This window comes from Chrysochloris asiatica, unplaced genomic scaffold (assembly GCF_000296735.1).
Source record: "Chrysochloris asiatica unplaced genomic scaffold, ChrAsi1.0 scaffold00046, whole genome shotgun sequence".
NCBI classification, from domain to species: domain Eukaryota; kingdom Metazoa; phylum Chordata; class Mammalia; order Afrosoricida; family Chrysochloridae; genus Chrysochloris; species Chrysochloris asiatica.
In genome coordinates this window covers 2,776,147-2,794,293 of record NW_006408564.1, presented here as the reverse complement: position 1 = coordinate 2,794,293, position 18,147 = coordinate 2,776,147, and the positions used below count along the sequence as shown (strand labels likewise).

The 18,147-nt window shown below is 41.8% G+C and overlaps 1 protein-coding gene across 1 annotated transcript in view; it reads right to left on the bottom strand.

Moving 5' to 3' along the window:
• The window catches only part of CACNA2D3 (calcium channel, voltage-dependent, alpha 2/delta subunit 3), a 1,461,104-nt gene that overhangs the window by 133,447 nt on the left and 1,309,510 nt on the right, over positions 1–18,147 (bottom strand). Inside the window, exons 30-31 of the mRNA XM_006862056.1 lie at positions 9,592–9,654; positions 6,429–6,499 (exon numbers count right to left, since the gene is read on the bottom strand). Of these exons, the coding sequence (XP_006862118.1) occupies positions 6,429–6,499; positions 9,592–9,654 (134 nt within the window). The remainder of the gene's footprint in view (positions 1–6,428; positions 6,500–9,591; positions 9,655–18,147) is intronic.

The following is an 18,147-nucleotide window of genomic DNA, read 5'->3' as shown; positions in this document are numbered from 1 at the left end:
ATGAGCACATGTTCTTAGAAAAATGGTGTTGGTAGACTCTATACACGTTGCCACAACCCTTCAGTTTGTAAAAACAAAACCAGCAGTGTCTGCCGTATGCATTACAGTGAAGCACAATGAAACAAAGTAAGCCTGAATAGGGGAAAGAGGAAAGGAAGTGGGAAGAGAGGAGAAAAGACACAGTTTTTCATGTCATCTTAGCACTCAGTTGACCATCTGGCTATAGAAGGACCCCTACTTGACATCAAGCCTGAGTTTTGTTCTTGCTCTTTATCCTCTCTGTGCCAGAGAGTCCCGCTGGAGCTCAACCACCACCAAGGCACTCAAGGCAGATCCCCTCCTGCCCACCATGAAGAAGATCCCAGAAGGTAATCTGAGAAGCAAATATCAGAAAGATTGCCTAGGGTCTCATCTGTCTGGGAAAGGGACCCGATCAGACATTTTTGTTGGTTTTCTGGGGGATCTAACAGAGGCAGAGGAAATGAAGGAAGACTACAGCGGCAGGGGTCCTGGATCAGAGAGCTGTTGTGCATGGACCAGTTTTAGGATACAAGGGGCCTTCAAAAAGTTTGTGGAATTATTCCATTATCTTTTCATTCCACTTATTCATAAACGTTTTCAAGCCCCCTCATGTGATTAATCCTTATCAGCTGACCAGATTCTGCGAGCCTTTCTCCTATAGTCACAATAAAAGACATGGAACTGGTATGCTCAAGACAGCTTTATGTATGTGTACATGCTCCAGCTGGAGAAACTCCAATCACTCATGTTTTATTACATTTAACCATCACTGCAAGTACATGAGTAAACCTTTTTAGCCCCATTTCAGAGAAAACTCAAAGTTATTGATTTAAAGTTGTCCATTGTCTGACAACTCCTAAGTGGAAATACCTAGACTGGTGCTCAGATGTTTTTAACTCTGTCATTCTTAAACTGAAGTGTATATAGGAATCACATGGGTAGTTCTGATGAGTATCAGTGATTGGACCACATCTCCAGATTAACTGCATAGGAATTCCGTAGAATGCAGCCAGGGCATGGGTATATCTTAAATGCTCCCAGGAAGGTACTAATGCACCATAGAGCCCATGCCCATAATCCCACTCCCACTCCCAAGCTGTGTGCTGTGGGAACTGCTTCAGAGAAAGCACCTTCTGAGGGTCTTTAGTGGAAATGACAACAAGAAAATAAGTAGAAAGAAGTAACTTTCAGAGATTTGTAGATATATGGCATGGGGCAACTTTATCTTCTGTGAGGTAACTTCAAAAAGTTTGTGGAAAATGGAATAAAAAGACAGTGACATTTTTCCACAACCTTTTTGAAGCCCCCTTGTATGTGCAACCATGTTATACTTTGTAAGGTATCATATATAGTTTACTTTGTTGCTAAGTGCTATGGAGTCACTACCTCAGAGGCTTCCAAGGAAATAAGTCTTTATGGGAGCAGAAAGCCTCCCATCTTTCTCCTGTGAAATGACTGGTGGATTTGAAACACCTTGTTGTTGTTGTGTTTAAGTGCCCTCAAGTCGGTTCCAACTCATAGCGACCCTATATAGGGTGTCTGAGGCTTTCAATCTTAATGGGAGCAGAAAGCCTCATCTTCCTGCCATGGAGCAGCTGGCAGGCTCGAACCTTGGACTGTGTAGTTCAAAGTCCAGTGCTTATCATATGGAACCACAGCACCCTGCCCCCCAAAGGGCTAGAGATGCTTATTTTGGTGGGAAAGTCATTGACGTTCAAAAAGGCTGAGCCACTGTTCAAGGCAGCATGGTGATGAATTCGGTGTTCCACCTGAAGTCTCCTTATCTGAGTTTAGAGTTTCATAGCGGCCCTGTCAGGAACATTGACTATCTACCGCTGGCTGGCTGCATCGCTTTTCCCTCCATATAGCCCTGGACACTGAACAATATTAAGTTTGCATTACTGGGGTAAGAGAGTAAGAAATAAACGAATCCTAAGGAAAGGATTTTGAAACTGAATGAGAGCACAAAGAACCAGTTTGCTGTTCTTACCTGCCTTCTGGTAGTTGGCTCTTGATTCTTGGAAAAGAGTTTTCAGTAGTTGATTTATGAAAGAAAAGTAAGCTTTTCTTCATACTCTATCTTAGTCTAGAATTCCACTGAAACCTGTTCCACATCATAGCAACATGCAATAGCAAACAGGTAGTGGCTGAAGTTGAGGCGCATTTGCCTGGAAAACCGAGGTCTCCCACATGGCATACAAGAATTCAACCACTGAATCACCTCCTTAAGATAACCACGTTGTTATTGATACTAAAGGCCCTTGAGTTGGTTCTGACTCACAGCAACCCTGTAGGGGGTTTTGGATGAGCAGCTAGTGCGTTTCAACTGCTGACCATGTGGTTTGCAGTCCAGTGCTGATCATACAGTGCCACGGTAGGTTCCAATTCATAATGACTCTGTATGGGATTTCTGAAGCTGCAAATCTTTAAGGCAGCAGGAAACCTCATCGTTCATCTACACAGCAGGTGGTGGGCTCGAACTGATAACCTTGTGGTTAGCAGTCCAGTGTTTATCCTACAGAGCCACAGCACTCCCAAGACAACTGGAGAGTATGGATTTTGAAGAAATGAAATGCAAGGCTTTTACTAGGCATGAATATGAATGAAAAAGAAAATTGCTACAATGAATAATCCTAAATGAGTCATTATTCAAAGGGGCACTTACTTTCATTGATAAGAATGAAGACGTATTCTCTGTTCTAAACACCAAACAAGCTGACAAGGCATATGGTATCACATGAGAAAACATGTAAAGTCTGGGAACTTCATATGGTCTAAGGATTTATCAACCTCAACTAAAAGAAATCCAGGCAAATCTTACCACTCACTTGACCTCCCTGAAAGTTCCGCTTGCCCAGATAAGAGACACACTGCTGAGCCACCGTCTTCCTCAGATATCCTCCACCTTTCAAATGAAGCTGAAGAAAGCTCCTCGCACAATCCCACTTTACACAGAAACAGGCAAAGGACAGAAACTAGAAAGTTCTGTGTGTGCTCAGAGTATAGAATGGTTGAATCCAACTCTGCTACACAGACACTTTGGGCAAGTCCTTTACCTTGCCAAGCTTCATGATTTCCTTCTATAAAACTGGAATTTTTATACATAAGACTACAGTCATAGGTATGGGAACTGTGCAGCTACACAGAATCCTACACTTAGGAAGGCCCGAATCTTGGTATAATGATTGGCTTTTGCTCTTTAGCTATTCTTCATACATTTTGAACAAGGAGCCTCACATTTCCATTCTGCAGTGGGGCCTGCAAATTATGTAGGTAGTCTTGCTTATTACCAATCACATAAGACTTGTTGGGAGGAATATAAGAGATAAGATCTATCAAGCTTAGTTCAGAAAAGGTAGTCAAGCCCAACTCCATTATATACCAAAGCTACTGGTATAGTATTTGACCCCTAGATACTATGTAAGCTGGATGGGTAGAGTCAGATCTAATCATCAGGACTCAGCTAACATGATCAGGAGTGCCCCCATCTTGCACCCTAGATTGTTTTCACCCACACCACTGCAGGAACTCTCACCAAGCGTGATTTTGTACACACCTATCAGCAGTTTCCCTTCCACATGGCAGTGCACACCCAGAAGCGCCTAGCCTTTTCCATCAACGTCCTGCCAAGTAAACACAACCACCCTCAAGTCACCAGATAATGGGAAGAGCAATGAGGGACAGGTCCCACTCCCACACAGGCAAGCATTGCCTCAATTTCCTAGGGAGGAAGAAACAGCAGCGATGCACCAGGGAAGATGTAGTAAAGGGAGGCTGAAAGGGGGATACTGTATAGGGCTCTAGTGTATGAAACTCACTTCTTTAGGAAACTCGGTGCTAGCCAGCTACTGGTCAGGATGTTTAGATGATGGCAGGCTCAGTGATCTGGTTTGAGCTTGACTGGGGCTCACTCATCTCACCAAAGCATGTAGCCTGTGCTTGACTATGACTTGGTTATCATGATACATTACTTCTATCCCAGAGTGCTGCCAAGTCACTGTCTTTCAGTATTTTGGCAATGCAGATCTTCTCTGAATGGTCAACTTCATACTCCCAGCTAGCACTGCATGCTGGTTAAGTTCTGCATGCTGTCCTCTACCACAAGCGATTTCATCCAAGGTGTTACATGTTACAGGAGGCCTGTTGTGACAAGTGTGACTACAGAAGAAATATGACCTTGTGCCAAGCAGAAAGCAAAGTCAAGACCAAGCAAAGATCCACAACAACAAAAATCATGGCAGCAACTAGCAATTATTGAGCCTTTAATATATGCTGGGCACTATGCTAAGCACTTTCTAGTTATCATTATCTCATTAACTCTGATAGCAACTCATGGAAGTAATTGTTGTTATTATTTGCATTTTCCGTGTAGCACACCAAAGCAAGAAGAGATAACTTGATTTAGTCTAAGTTGTGAAGCTAATAAATGTCAGAGTGTGGATTTGAACCCAGCTCACCTATTCTCATTGCTCTACTGGCTCCATAGAGGGGACTCCTGAAAGAGGCCCTGCAGGTTCAGCATCTAGTTCTTGGATGAAAGCTGTGGCCACTACACAACTGAGTCAAGTTTCCGCCCTTCTCTTTACTCAAATAACTTGGCTACTAGAGTAGAAAAAGAAAGTTCAAGATTCATACCAACCATACTTTCACCCACATTAAGGAGATGACTTGGAATTTAAATCCCACTACAATCTTTCTCTTTCTCCAATTAAACAGTTTGAAAGAAATATCCAAGAGGGGAACAGCGGGGGGAAATGATTTTGTTAAAGAAGTTGAAAAATCTGCTTTCAAATGGGAAACACGTGTGTGGTTATTCTTCATCTTGTGTCTCCTCCTCCCACCACGTTGAAAACAAGCTAGCATGATATAAATGTACACACCCCCATAAAGAAATGAAACATGAGTGATGCTCTGGATGGCAGACAACCCAGAAGCTGCCGTGGGAAGCTTTGTGAAGTCGTGTACAACTCCGGAGCAGCCCAAGCCCAATTCCAAGCAGAGTTCATTTCCAAGCACGTGCATAATGACTCCAAGAGAAAAAGAAAACTGGACCTGAATTGTCAAAGGAGAATTAAGAAAACTGTACAGTCAGCTCCAGGCAGACCTGGGAGCAAGTGGGTGTAGCTGAGATTGCAGTATCATTGGAGTTATGCCAGCTTTTTAGTATCATTTCTTCCCTACCCCAACCCTACGTCTGGCACAAACAAGCTATGGCATTTCGAAAATTGTGTCATCATTTCTGAATTCCTTGCTTTCAGCACAGTGCTCAGTTGGTCTTGGTGACTGGCTTAAAAGTCCCATTTCCTGAGCCATTCAGTTGAGGGGCAGGGGCACAGAGGGTGTAAGCAATAATAAACTGGGGACTGCTATTCCCAAGGGCAGTCAATGTGCACTAGATCTCACGGGCAAGCTGGAGGTCCATCCTTGTGTTTCCTGCTATTATATATTTAACAGCATCAAATACTCCCATTAAAGCCCCACTTCAAAGGCCACTATTATTCCTGGGAGGCTAAGGGAAGGGGGAGACATAACTGGCATCCTGATCTCATGGAGTGATGGTTTTTCCCACAGCCTTTGGGGTTCCCAAGAGCATGGCTTGCCAGTCCATGAGAGACATGGGGCAGGGAGCAAGATGTTCTACATAAGCTTCATTTGGGGTCACAACAGGCATTCTCACAACCTGCTACACATGGAGTTTGATCCACTCTGAGTTTTCTTTGAACAACAGACTTAAACTTGCCTCTGTCTGGGAGCATGGAGCTCTGGTGGTGCATTTGTTAAGCGCTGGGCTGCTAATCAAGAGTTGTTGGTTAGAACTCAGGAGAAAAGAGCCAGTGGCCGGCTCCCAGAAAGATTGAAGCCTAGGAAACCCTGTGGGGCAATTCTGTCTATCTTATAAGGTCGCTGTGAGTTAGAATCAACTCAATGGCACACAACATCCACCACTACCATCTGGGACCAGGTCTTAAGACGGTTCAAAAAATGTATCAACAAGTTTCCAAAAAGGCATACCATCCCTGAGGTCCAGATTCCCAGGAAGCTTCCAAGATTTGTTAATGTGACACAAACTACATTGCTTTCTGACCAGGTAAAAAACAAATGCTCCCTATTTGTCCAAAATGACTTGCTGAAGTCTGATATAATCACATCACAGTGCAGACTGTACTTCAGTATTGGCCTCCAATAAACTCTGCCGGCTGAACAGGAAACTCATTGTGAGCCAAGTTTGTAAGACTCTTAACACTCATGCAAGAAGCATCAGGTTTCAGCGAGATCTTTTGGGGCATGAACACAAGTAGAAACCAGCCACAGGGTCAAGTCTGGGCTTGCTTTATTTGACCTTGGTTTGTTTTATTTTATTTAGGCAAATGTTTCTGGGGGAACACAAGGGGCCATAAAATCCTTACCTTTTAAAGGAACCCATTGTTAACAATTTATTCATCACAGCGCCTTCGACCTCACCGAAAAAGTCTCCAGTCTGCGGGGAGGAAAAGAAGACACATGGGGAAGCATGAATAAACACTGAGCACAAACATCAGAAAAGAAACGAAAGTAGACACGGTCTCCGTTGTCTTGGAACTGACAGAAATACCTTTCACAGAACAAAAAGTAGTTTTTCCGAACTGTTGTAACATTAGAATGGAGAACAGTCCTCAGCTGTGATAAACTGGGAGATGGCAGAGTAAACCAGAGAGCAGATAGGAATGCCTCTACAGGCATGGGTCACATGCGCTGAGCGCTACAGCTGAAATAAACACACACATACACACACACACCATTGTCCTTGGAGGGAGTAGGTATTAATGTGTACTCAATCCCTTGTGATTAAAACATACTGCATAGAGACAGAAAGAGTCTGTGAACAGGCTTTCTAAAGAATAATAAAAAGAATTGTTTATAATTCCTGGATGACCCGTTTAGGAGACTGCGGCAGTCCTCTTCACCAGTTCTATAAATTTCCTGCAGTTGAGAATCAGTCCTTTCTCTAAAACACTTTCTGAGAACACTCTCCATTTTGTCCACAGGCAGTTAATAAGTTGACAAAGAATAAAACTGCTTATCCCTTTAAGGAGAGGCCATAGCCAATCAAAGGACTACTTATCCCCTATGCTTCTAGCTTCCGGTCTTTGGAGGCCTACCAATTCTTCCCCCACTACCAGGGTGGTGCTTTTGCAAGTCTCCTTCCTAGAGCTGGCTGGGGTTTGCAATTTTTGAGTGTTGGAATGAAGAATTAACCAAAAAACCAAAACCATTACCATGATGTGGATTTCAACCCCACATCCTAATTCCGCAGAGTGTTTTTTTACAGGAACAGAGAGCCTCATCATCTTTCTCTCTGGAGTGACTGGTGGATTTGAACTACCAAATTTTCGCTTAGCAGTCCAGTGCTTATCCTACAGTGCCACCAGGGCTCCTGGAAAATTAACATTCTCCTGCATTCCCTCCAGACTCTTGGAACCCTATGGTGTCCAATGGGGGAGGCCACATGCACAGAACAGAGCTTGGCAGGAATAGCCTTCCACTGCCAACTCCCAGCGGGAAGCCAATGTAGAAATGTAGAAAAAACCCAGGTCTACTGTAAGTGCTCTGAGGATTTATAGCTTGTATGTCTTGGGTGGGGGTGGGGGGCATGACACTCCCAAATTACATACATTCCATAGGCTTTGTATTAACTAAGCCCCAATTCCATTAGAACCAACTGAGTGGGCTCAACTACACACCTGGGGCGTTTTAGGCAGAAGGCATATAAACTTTACCAAAAAGGCAAAGGAGGAGGAGGAAATATTTCTCTGACTAAATGTTGAGCATTGTCTTTTGCACTCCAGGGAAAGCTGGAACCTTTTTCAAACTCTGTGGGCATGCACTGCCACTAGGAGCCAGAAGGACATTTGTATTCTGTGTGTATACATATGCCAGTGTCAAAGGAACTGTTTGTTACATGAGGAATTATCCTCACTGGAGGGGCAGAAAGTGAGACGGCATCAAACAAGCCCAGGCTGAGCAGGTTGGGAGGCTCGTGGGGTGAAGGTGCAGGTCTGTTCCACAAGCGGATGAAGCTGATGAACAGAACCTACCTGAAGCAGCCACAGCTTCACAGAAGTTACTACTTCAATGATTTATTTCATTGGTGAGTCCAAGAGTCACCATTGGAAGATACCCACTGTGCCTTTCCAGTATCCCGGCAACAAGCATCCATCTCTACCTACATAGTTATGACAAAAGGGTAGGGCATCTGCTCCCAGTCAGCTAATAGGGACTCTTGCTCTATCAACTCTTTATCTTCTCAAACAAGGTCATCACAAATACGAATCTGAACTGATTCAGTAACACTTAACAACAATATATATTTATATATATGGAATCCTGGTATGATGCTGTAGCGTAACTGTTGGACTGAAAACCATGAAGTTGGTCATTCAAATCCACCAGCTGTTCCTTGGAAACCTTATACAGAATCACTATGGGTCAGAACACTCACCAGCTTCTCCTCAGAAACCTATATAGGGTCACTATGAGTTGGAACATTCTCGACTGCACTTAACAACAACAATATATATATATATACGTATACATATTGTTGTGGTTATACACATGCAGAGTCCTGGTGGTATGGCACTGTAAGGAAAACACTCAACCATAAAGTCAGTGTGAACTCACCAGCCACTCCTCAGAAACTCTAAACAAGCTTGCTACCAGTCAAATCAACTCGACAACACTCAACAGCAACGTATATATACATACACGCAGGGGCATCATAAAGTTTGTGGGAAAACGGAATTAAATGATAATGGAATTCTCCCAAGGAACTTTTCGAAACCTGTGCTGTGTGTGTGTGTGTGTGTGTGTGTGTGTGTGTTTTTAATAAGGAGGTTATTCAGAATATTAGAGGCCCCCTTAGAGTTGCCCAGAACTCTTCAAAGAACTTTCAGCTTTGAGGCAAAAATTTTTTATGTGGCACAGACAACTCTAAAGCCAACAGTTGTATAAACTGAACATTTTATATGTCAGAGAGCAGACCCTGGGGCTTGCCCCCACCCCTACCCCCACCCCCACCAGGAGTTCAAAAATTTCTTTGGGTCCTAGTGAGCAGTAGGCTGTGACATTCTTATTGGTGTTAGGTGCTATAGCAACCGTATAGGATTTCTGAGGAGCGGATAGTGAGCTTGAACCAGAAAACTTGTGGTCTAACCCTATTCTGCAGTCCAGAGAATTAACCCAGTGTCACACCAAGCCACTCTTGTTGTTGTTGTTTGTTGTGAAGTGCTGTCGAGTCAGGTCCGACCCACAGTGACCCTGTAAAGGGGGGTTTCTGAGGAGCAGCTGATGAGCTTGAACCACCGACCTTGCAGTTCAAACGGCTTTGCAGTCTGACCCAGGCGCATTAACCCACAGAGCCACACCAGTATTCCAAGACACCCTTAGAGGAATGGCAATAAGGTTTTATAATCTCCCGCTATTACCTCTTAAAAATAGATCATTTTCTACAAGTTTTAACATCATAATATGTTCCTCTTGACCCAAATGCATTCTGAGCTCATGACATGGGGTTGGTAGAAATTTCTCACTTACCTGTGTGTAGTCTTCAGCCACCAGAATAAATCCATTATTGTCTATGAGGTAACAGTTCACAGTCTAGAAAATAAAATCCACAATTTCAATGCTAGGTCCTTTTACATGAAATGATGTATTTCCATGGTAAGAAAACCCTTTCTTTTTTTTTTTTTTGAGGTGGGTAGTTTTCAGGGAGTTGGAAATGCCTGATGGCTTTAGGAGTTTAGGTCTTCATTAAGCTAACCCCGGTGTGTACAATGTGGAAATAACCATCAAAAACAAAACACCAAATAGCTTCGAACAACCTACATTGAGATAAGAGGAATACGTACTAAAAATGATTCATGATAGTTTATATTCCTTTTTTTTTGCCTTTTCTTTATATGACACAAAGACCCAGGAGCAGAATGTTCAGAGATCCTGGAATCTGTATTTGAAGTGCATAGAGTGCTGGCTGTTTTGTTTTTAGCCACAAAAGGTCACATTTATTCTATTATCTCTATTTTTTTAAATCAAGATAAACAGTAATAAAGAAAACGTTTTATAGGTAAGCTAGCCATTCCATAATCAAGCTATTTTAGGGATATCAGGTGTAAAGAAGAAAACAATGTGAAACTATGCACATAGTTCAGTTTCTATAGGGCTATGCTGTGATTTTCCTTTAAAACAACAACAAAAAGTCTATGAAAAGCATTGTGGGGAGGGGCAAACACGAAAATCCAGCTAATGCTCAAACGTCAAGACTTCTCTTTCGCTAATTTTTGCAGCCCACTTCCGCCTCATAGGATTTTCAAGGATGTAATCTTTACCATATGGAGCTCTGGTAGCAAGGTGGTTGGTTACGAATTGGGCTGCGAATCGCAAGGTCAGCAGTTCGAAACTACCATCCGCTCCACGGGAGAACGATGAGGCGTTCTGCTCCCGTCAAGATTTACAGCCTCGGAAACCCTGTTCAGAGTCACTATGGGTCGGAACCGACTTGATGGCACTTAACAACAACAACAAGTTTACTTCCAGTCAGTAGCCCGGAGAGGTTGCCATTTCTACTCCCTAAAGCACAGATAAAAAGCCAGCCAGGACTATGTCTTGGTTTAAACAGTTGATCGTAAGTCTACTACTAGGTGCCTTATCAATTTGCTTTTTTTATTGTTTTTCAAAAGACAGAGTGCTGGCTGTTTTTAAAGCAAAATCCAACACAGTGTCAATACTGTAATGATGCATTAATGAAAAAACACTGTATCAACTTGGAGGCCCATCAGGGGACCAGGTAATAATTTAAAATTTGTTCATAGACTTAGGCAGGGGGAAGGGGCAGGCTTCTGTGCAAAGGGGCCCCTCAGGCCTCCTAAAGGTTTTCAAACTGTGTTTTTAATTGGGAGCTGGATTTGGAGGCAGGGCTGCTAGCTTTTGTTAGCTCAGACTTATAAATTGTAGAAAGCAAAGGTAAGGCCAAACCTCTCCTTCCCCCATACTTTAATCTCAAGTGAATGATTTGCTACAGGCTAAGTTTTAATTATAGTGTTGTGGAGTTTAAACTTAAGGTTTAATTCCGTCCTTGATGTAACTCCGTTTCTATTTATTGCAGCTTTACATACTGACTGCAACATTTAATTTGTAACGTATCTTTACCCTGAGCAGAATACCGCCTAGTTCCAGGCCACCACAAGGCTGGTGTTTTCTGCAACATTCACCTATCCATGGGTTTGTTTTTAGTCAGACACAAAAGGACAAAAGTTAGGAGGTCAGCAGTCCATTTCCCTACCAGGTGATGGTGGAGATTCAGTGGAAAAATCACAAATCTTGCTAGCTAACCAAGGTATGAAAGAGTTGGCTGTTTGGTGAGCATCACTGACTCTCTTGTTTTTCCAAGTGGGCCAGATGAATGATTTAAAAGCCTGTTCATACTCCTAGAGTATGGAAGAAGCTCTCAGCTGCAGGGATGCTACGGTAGTCTTGGTGAGAGTCTGAATAACCTTTTCCTCATGTTTAGGAGAGCATTTTGTAAGCAATTTCAAAGAGTGGTGCAGTCTAGTTTAGAAGATCCCCAATACATGTGGATTTAAATTGAATTAAAGTTAAGGAAAATTAAATACTATTAAAACTTCACAACAGCTGAATGGTCCATATGTAAGGGGAGTGAGATTCAAAAAGTTTGTGGCAAATGGAATTAGACGATAATGAAATATTTTCATGAATGTCTTGAAGCTCCCTCCTATGCAATAGTTATATGAGGATGTGTCAAAAAGTATTGCTAATACAGTTCCAGTTCATACATGCAAGGATTTATTCAAAACAAAACGTGTTTAAATATGTCTCTGTAATCAGTGGATGGCAGCAGGCAAATTCTCACAATATTGCACTGCTTTAGTCTCACTGAGTGCCTTCAAGAAAAAGGATAATCAAAACAAGTTTTGTGTGAAGATCAGCTAGCTCATAAAGCAAATCATTGCATTAATCTTTTAAGCACAATCAAAGATAATGTAGCCAATTTTATAGAATGAACAGTAATTGGGGACTTGTCCTGGATTTACCAATACAATCCAGAGAGCAAGATACAACCAATACAATGGCTTCTAATAGAGTGTGCTAGGCCAGTTAATTCAAGGCAGAGACAATCACAGAAGGTTATGTGACTATTCTGAGGAATCTCGAGGGGGTAACCTTGATAGATTTTTCACAAAGGACACAGGACAAAGTTTTAAGAAAAGTGAAAACTGCATTGGTGAGAAAAAGACCAGGAAACTTGCACCAAGGAACTGGCTCTCCTTCATGATAATGTTGTTGTGGTTGTTATCAGGTACTCTAGAGGAGGTTTGGACTCACAGTGACCCAACATACAAGAGAACGAAAAACTGTCTGGTCTTGCACCACACTCACAATTATTGATATGTTTAAATCCATTGTTGCTGCCACTGTGTCGATCCATTTTGTTGAAGGTCTTCCTCTTTTTGCCAACCCTTCACTTTACCAAGCATGATGTCCTTCTCGAGGGAGTGGTCCCTCCTGAGAGCATGTCCACAGTAGGAGAGATGAAATGTGGCCATCCTGGCTTCTAAGGAGCATTATGATTGTACTTTCAACACAGATTTGTTCTTCTGGCAGTCCATGGTACATTTAACATTCTTATTCAGCACCATAATTTGTTTATTTGATGTTAAGTACCGTGGAGTCAGTTCCGACTCATAGTGAACCTGCACATGGTTTCTGAGGCTGTAAATCTTTACAGGAACAGAAAGTCTCATCTTTCTCCTGTGGAACAGCTGGTAGTTTCAAACTACTGACCTTGAGGTTAGCAGCCTGATTCATAACCACTACGCTACCAGAGCTCCTTACAGCATAATTTAAATGCACTGATTATTCTGCACTGTGCCTTATTCACTGTCCAACTTTCACGTGCATATGAGGTAACGGAAAATACCATGGCCTGGGTCCGTTTTACCCTAGTCCTCAAATGGGCATCTCTGCTTTAAACACTTTAAAGAGATATTGTGTATCAGATTTGCCTAATACATCATTTGATTTCTTGCTTGCTGCTTCCACGAATGTTGATGGTGGATCCAAGAAAAATGAAATTTTTGACAATTTCAATCTTTTCTTCATTTATCATGATATTATTTGTTGGTCTAGTGGTGAGGATTTTTTTTTCTTTACATTGAGGTGCAACCCATCAGTAAGCATTTTAAGTCCTCTTTGCTTTCAGCAATCAATGTTGTATCATATTCACATCTCAGGTTCATATTCATATAATCCAGTTTCTCAGATAATTTTCTTAACATATAGATTAAGGAAGTATGGTAAAAGGCTACCAACCTAGCACATATGTCTCCTGATTTTAAAACATTCAGTATCCCCTTGTTCTAGTCTAACAATTGCCTCTTGGTCATGTACTGGATCCTCATGAGCAAAATTAATGCTCTGGAATGCCCATTCTTCATAATATTATCTACAGTTTATCATGATCTATACAGATGAAAGCTACTATAAATAAGTGAATTTATTATTATATGGTGTGGCACTGTGGGTTAATGCACCAGACTGCAAAGCCGTTTGAACTGCAAGGCCAGTGGTTCAAGCTCACCAGCTGCTCCTTGGAAACCCTACACAGGGTCGTTATGGGTCGGAATCAATTCAATGGCACGTGACAACAACAGATAAGTGAATTGTTGTTAAGTGCCATCGAGTCGGTTCCGACCCATAACAGGGTTTCCTAGGTGTAAATCTTTACGGGAGTAGAAAGCCTCATCTTTCTCCCACGGAGCAGCTGGTAGTTTCGAACTGCTGACCTTAAGGTTCGCAGCCTGATTCGTAACCACGACGCTACCAGAGCTCCTTATAAGTAAACTTATTCACTCTGTGCAAAGTAGGACTCATTTACCAAAGGAGGAAAGGTCATTAGAAAGATAGTTATCAATTGCCTAAGGCTGACTGAATAAGATTTTGTGATAAGGGTCCAGATTGTTGAAAGACTTACTTTTTTTTTTTTTTTTTTTAATCTTTTTACTTGTGAATTGAGTGATGGTTTACATGGGAGAACAATGGTTTTGCACTAACCCTATCATATTTTGTTTCATTGCAATGATTACTATTCCCTCCATGTGTCATCATTTAACTATATTGGTTTCTAGTCCTTCTGTTTTTTTTGTTGTTTCTTGATGTTCACAGAAACACTCAAGAATATATAATCATTTAAGCAACCAAAGGGCACATTCTGCAAACCAGCTGCCTGGCCATGAGCACACAGCCTTTCTCTTTCCATTAAGTTTAGAGTCCTCAGCTGCCCTATCTCTCCATGCCCTCATCACTGCCTCTATCTCTGGTGTCTCTGCTTCTCTGGTTAGGCTCCCACATTCTGCTCATGCTCTTCTCTTTTGATGGTCCTCAGGTCCTCTGTTTCTGAACTGTAAGATTAACTACTCCCCATCACTTTTTGTTACAAAACTTCTACCTTTACAGTGGTGATGATCACAATGAGTCATGATAACGATTACTCATTATTGAATCAAAAGAATCCCATCCCCATATCCTTTCACCCATCTAGACAAGATGAAAACTATTCAGTGAAGATTCTACCTTCCCTCGAACACTCTGAAACTAGACTCCCTCTTGAAAACTTGTAAACCAGCCACTTTGCGCCTTTATAGTACACACACCCCCACCCCATTTTAGGAGGTCAGTGTCTAAGTTGCCTGTCCCTATCAACTCTGTATTCCAAAGGGATAGGCTTGATCCTTCATGTGAAATGTGAAGACTCCTTCCCTCTCTGAAAGCCTTACTTTTGAAGCCTTCCTTGAGGTGTGACAGGAAGTGGTAGGGAACAGACACATTGTAAGTGAAATATTGGGCACAGTTCTAAGGGTGGAATGAATCAGGGAAATCAGTGGATATTTTGTATGTAGAGTAAATAAAGTGGATCCTCATTGCTCACTCCGTAGAAACCAATTTGCCTACGCACTAAAATTTATTTGAAATCCTAAAATCAACAGATACACACAGCATAGCACATACATTCCCAGCTGAGATCGAACAAGGATGCTCTGACTTGTTTCAGTTATCATACTGTAAACAAATGATCTATTAGCCATACAGCTTTTGCATTTGTGTTCTTTTTGTTGGCAATTTCACTGTTTAAAATGGTCCCCAAGTTTACTACCAAAGTGTTGTGCAGCACTTCTAAACAGAAGCCTGTGGTGTAGCTAATGGAGAAAATACATATGTCAGATGAGCTTTGTTCAGGCATGAGCTAGGGTCCTGTTGACCGTGAGTTTAATGTCAGTGACTCAACAATATATAAGATTATTAAACAAAAAGTGTTTAAACAGAAATACACAGAACAAGGTTATGTATTGGTTGACAGATAGAAATATTGTGACCAGAGTCTCACAGGAATTGAAATTCATATTTCACTTGAAGCAACGGTTCCATATTTAATCATCCAATGTTTGCTGTGACTTTATAGAACATAACTATAACAGTATTATTATTATTATGAATAACAATAGTTGACTATGTGCTTGTGAGAGTAGAAGAAGCTGTCTTTGCACATGAGTAAGGAAGGTGCTTATCCATCTGTATTCTCACTCTTATGTGCCCTTCATGTATTTGAAGAGTTACATGAGGAAGATACTGTTTTTGAATTCCAAAGTCAACAATAGCTCTCATTATTAGGAGACCCAGGTTCCTCCCTGTTGGGAGTGTAAGCAGGCACCCTGTCTGTTTCAGAATCAGCTTCAAGCATTGTTGTTGTTGTTAAGTGCCTTCAAGTTGGTTCCAACTCATAGTGACCCTGTATAGGGTTCCAAGGAGCGGCTGGTAGTTTGAGATGCTGACTTTGAGGCTCAAACTGACCTTGCAGTCCAGTGTATAAGACGCCCAATAAATGTAGGTTCTTGTTCATTGGTTGTTTGGATGATTGTGTAAGTGGTTGAATTTGGATAATTAGCTGCTTGTATGGATGAATGGGTGGTTGGTTTGTGAGTTGATTACTTGGTGAGTTGGTTGGATGAATGGCTGTTTTTAGTTGATTGTTTGGCTGATCGATTAGATGGATGGGTAGTTGGTTGAGTAGTTGTTTGTTAGCTTGGTTGGCTAGTTAATTTGTTGGTTGGGTATTTGGTTGGTTAAATGATTGATTGTTGGTTGGCTAGATAGCTAAACAGTTTGATGAATAAAGATAGAGGTAGTATTTTCCCACAATCCCTACTGCTTCAGTTATGTACGTATGTATGTGTGTGTACAATCAAGCTGGATATCAGTTAAAGCTAGAAACATCCAATAATATTTGTTGCTAAATTATTAATGTCACAGTATGGTAATTAAAAGTCTAAGCCATGGAGTTGGACCCACATGTGACCTACATCACTGGCTTAGACAATCAAAGGAAATCCAAACCAATCAAAGGAAAGTCTCTGAGTCTCTCTGTGCCTCAGTTTTCTCAATTCTACAATATCCACCTCACACTGTTGTTGTTAAGTGCCATCCAGACGGTTCTGACATATAGCCATTTCGTACAGGGTTTCCACAGAGTGACTTGTGTGTGTGAACCACTGACCTTGAATTTAGCAGTCCAGTGCTTATCCTACTGCTCCATATCAGGACTCTACATCATAGAAGAATGGTGAGGAATACATGACATAATATATAAACAGTACATGGCTCCTGACATATGGTAAGTACTCCATAACTGGTAGCTATAAACTGAAAGTGTGTGAAGACTTTTCCATTAAAAGAGCAGTTCATCTGACTGTAAAATCTCACTAGACAATTCCCCCTGGGTGTGCTACCTCTCTCCCTCTAATATCTCCTTTCAGCAGTCAATGAGATAATACCCACTCAACTGTTATTCATAGACTTTGAAAACAATGAGTCCTGGTGTGGCACTGTAGGATAGAATTGAACTGCTAACCTTAAGGTTGGCAGTTCAAACCTATCAACAGCTCCTTGGAAACTCTATACAGGGTTGTTGTTATTAGTAGGAAATAACTTGATGGCACTTTAACAACAACAACATACTTTGAAAGCAGTGACACAGTGGTTAAAGTGATTGGCTGCTGTCTGTTGGCAGTTAGAACCCACTACTTACTCTTTGAGAGAAAGATGTGACACTCTGCTTCTGTAAAGACTGACAATTTTGAAAGCTCTATGGGGCAGTTCTCTGAAAAGCCTATGGGGCAATTCTGACTCTCTTCTATAGGGTCACTATGAGTCAGAATGACTCAATAGCACTGGTGGTATACTATAAAAACAGTCTAAATTTTGTCTTAAATTTTAACTTGATTTGATGCTCTAGTTGAGACATTTGTCACTTTGAAACTATCATCCATTTTCCTCTTTGACTTGACTTCAGGCAACCCACTCACAGTTTTTTAAGTGGGAAATCCAGCCCCACCTTGCCACCAAGGCCCTTTTCCCTACCTTCCATAGACTCTTTACATGTGTCATGTTACTCCCACAGCTTTTAATTATTCTTATGAGACAGATTAGGTCCCTGTCTCCAACTCACCTGCCCACAAATGATCAAATCCTGGGGGCATTAAAATAACTCTGGGAGCTCCTGAAGTGTACATGCTTCTGGCTTGTCCTTTGCACTGAAGAGCTGGCCTACCTGGTGTGTGAAACCCAACGCAGGCAATAAGTGAGGGGTGGTTGTATGAATTGATGCTCTTGCAAAGCACACTCTCTCTCTTGATCCTGCATTCACCTCATCATGCTCTGACTTCTGGACTATGAGAAGCCTTCTGTCTGCAGCCTGACTTGCACATTTTAATTTTACATGCTCTTAAAACCCTTTCAACAAGCAGCCTGTCTACTGTCCTGCAGATTTTGGATTCACCAACTCACACAACCTTGTGAGTCAGCAGCCTGCTGCCTGACCTGCAGATGTTGGATTTGTCATCATCTGTCACCATGTGAGCCAAGAGAAGCCTCCAGCCTGTTTCCTGACCACAGATTTAGGACCTGCTACCCTCCACAGAAAACCAAAAGGGAAGAACACAGTCAGCATTTCTCAAGCTGGGGGAACTGAAGAAAAAATTCAAGCCTCGACTTTCGTTATTGAAAGATTCACTGGGCAAATTA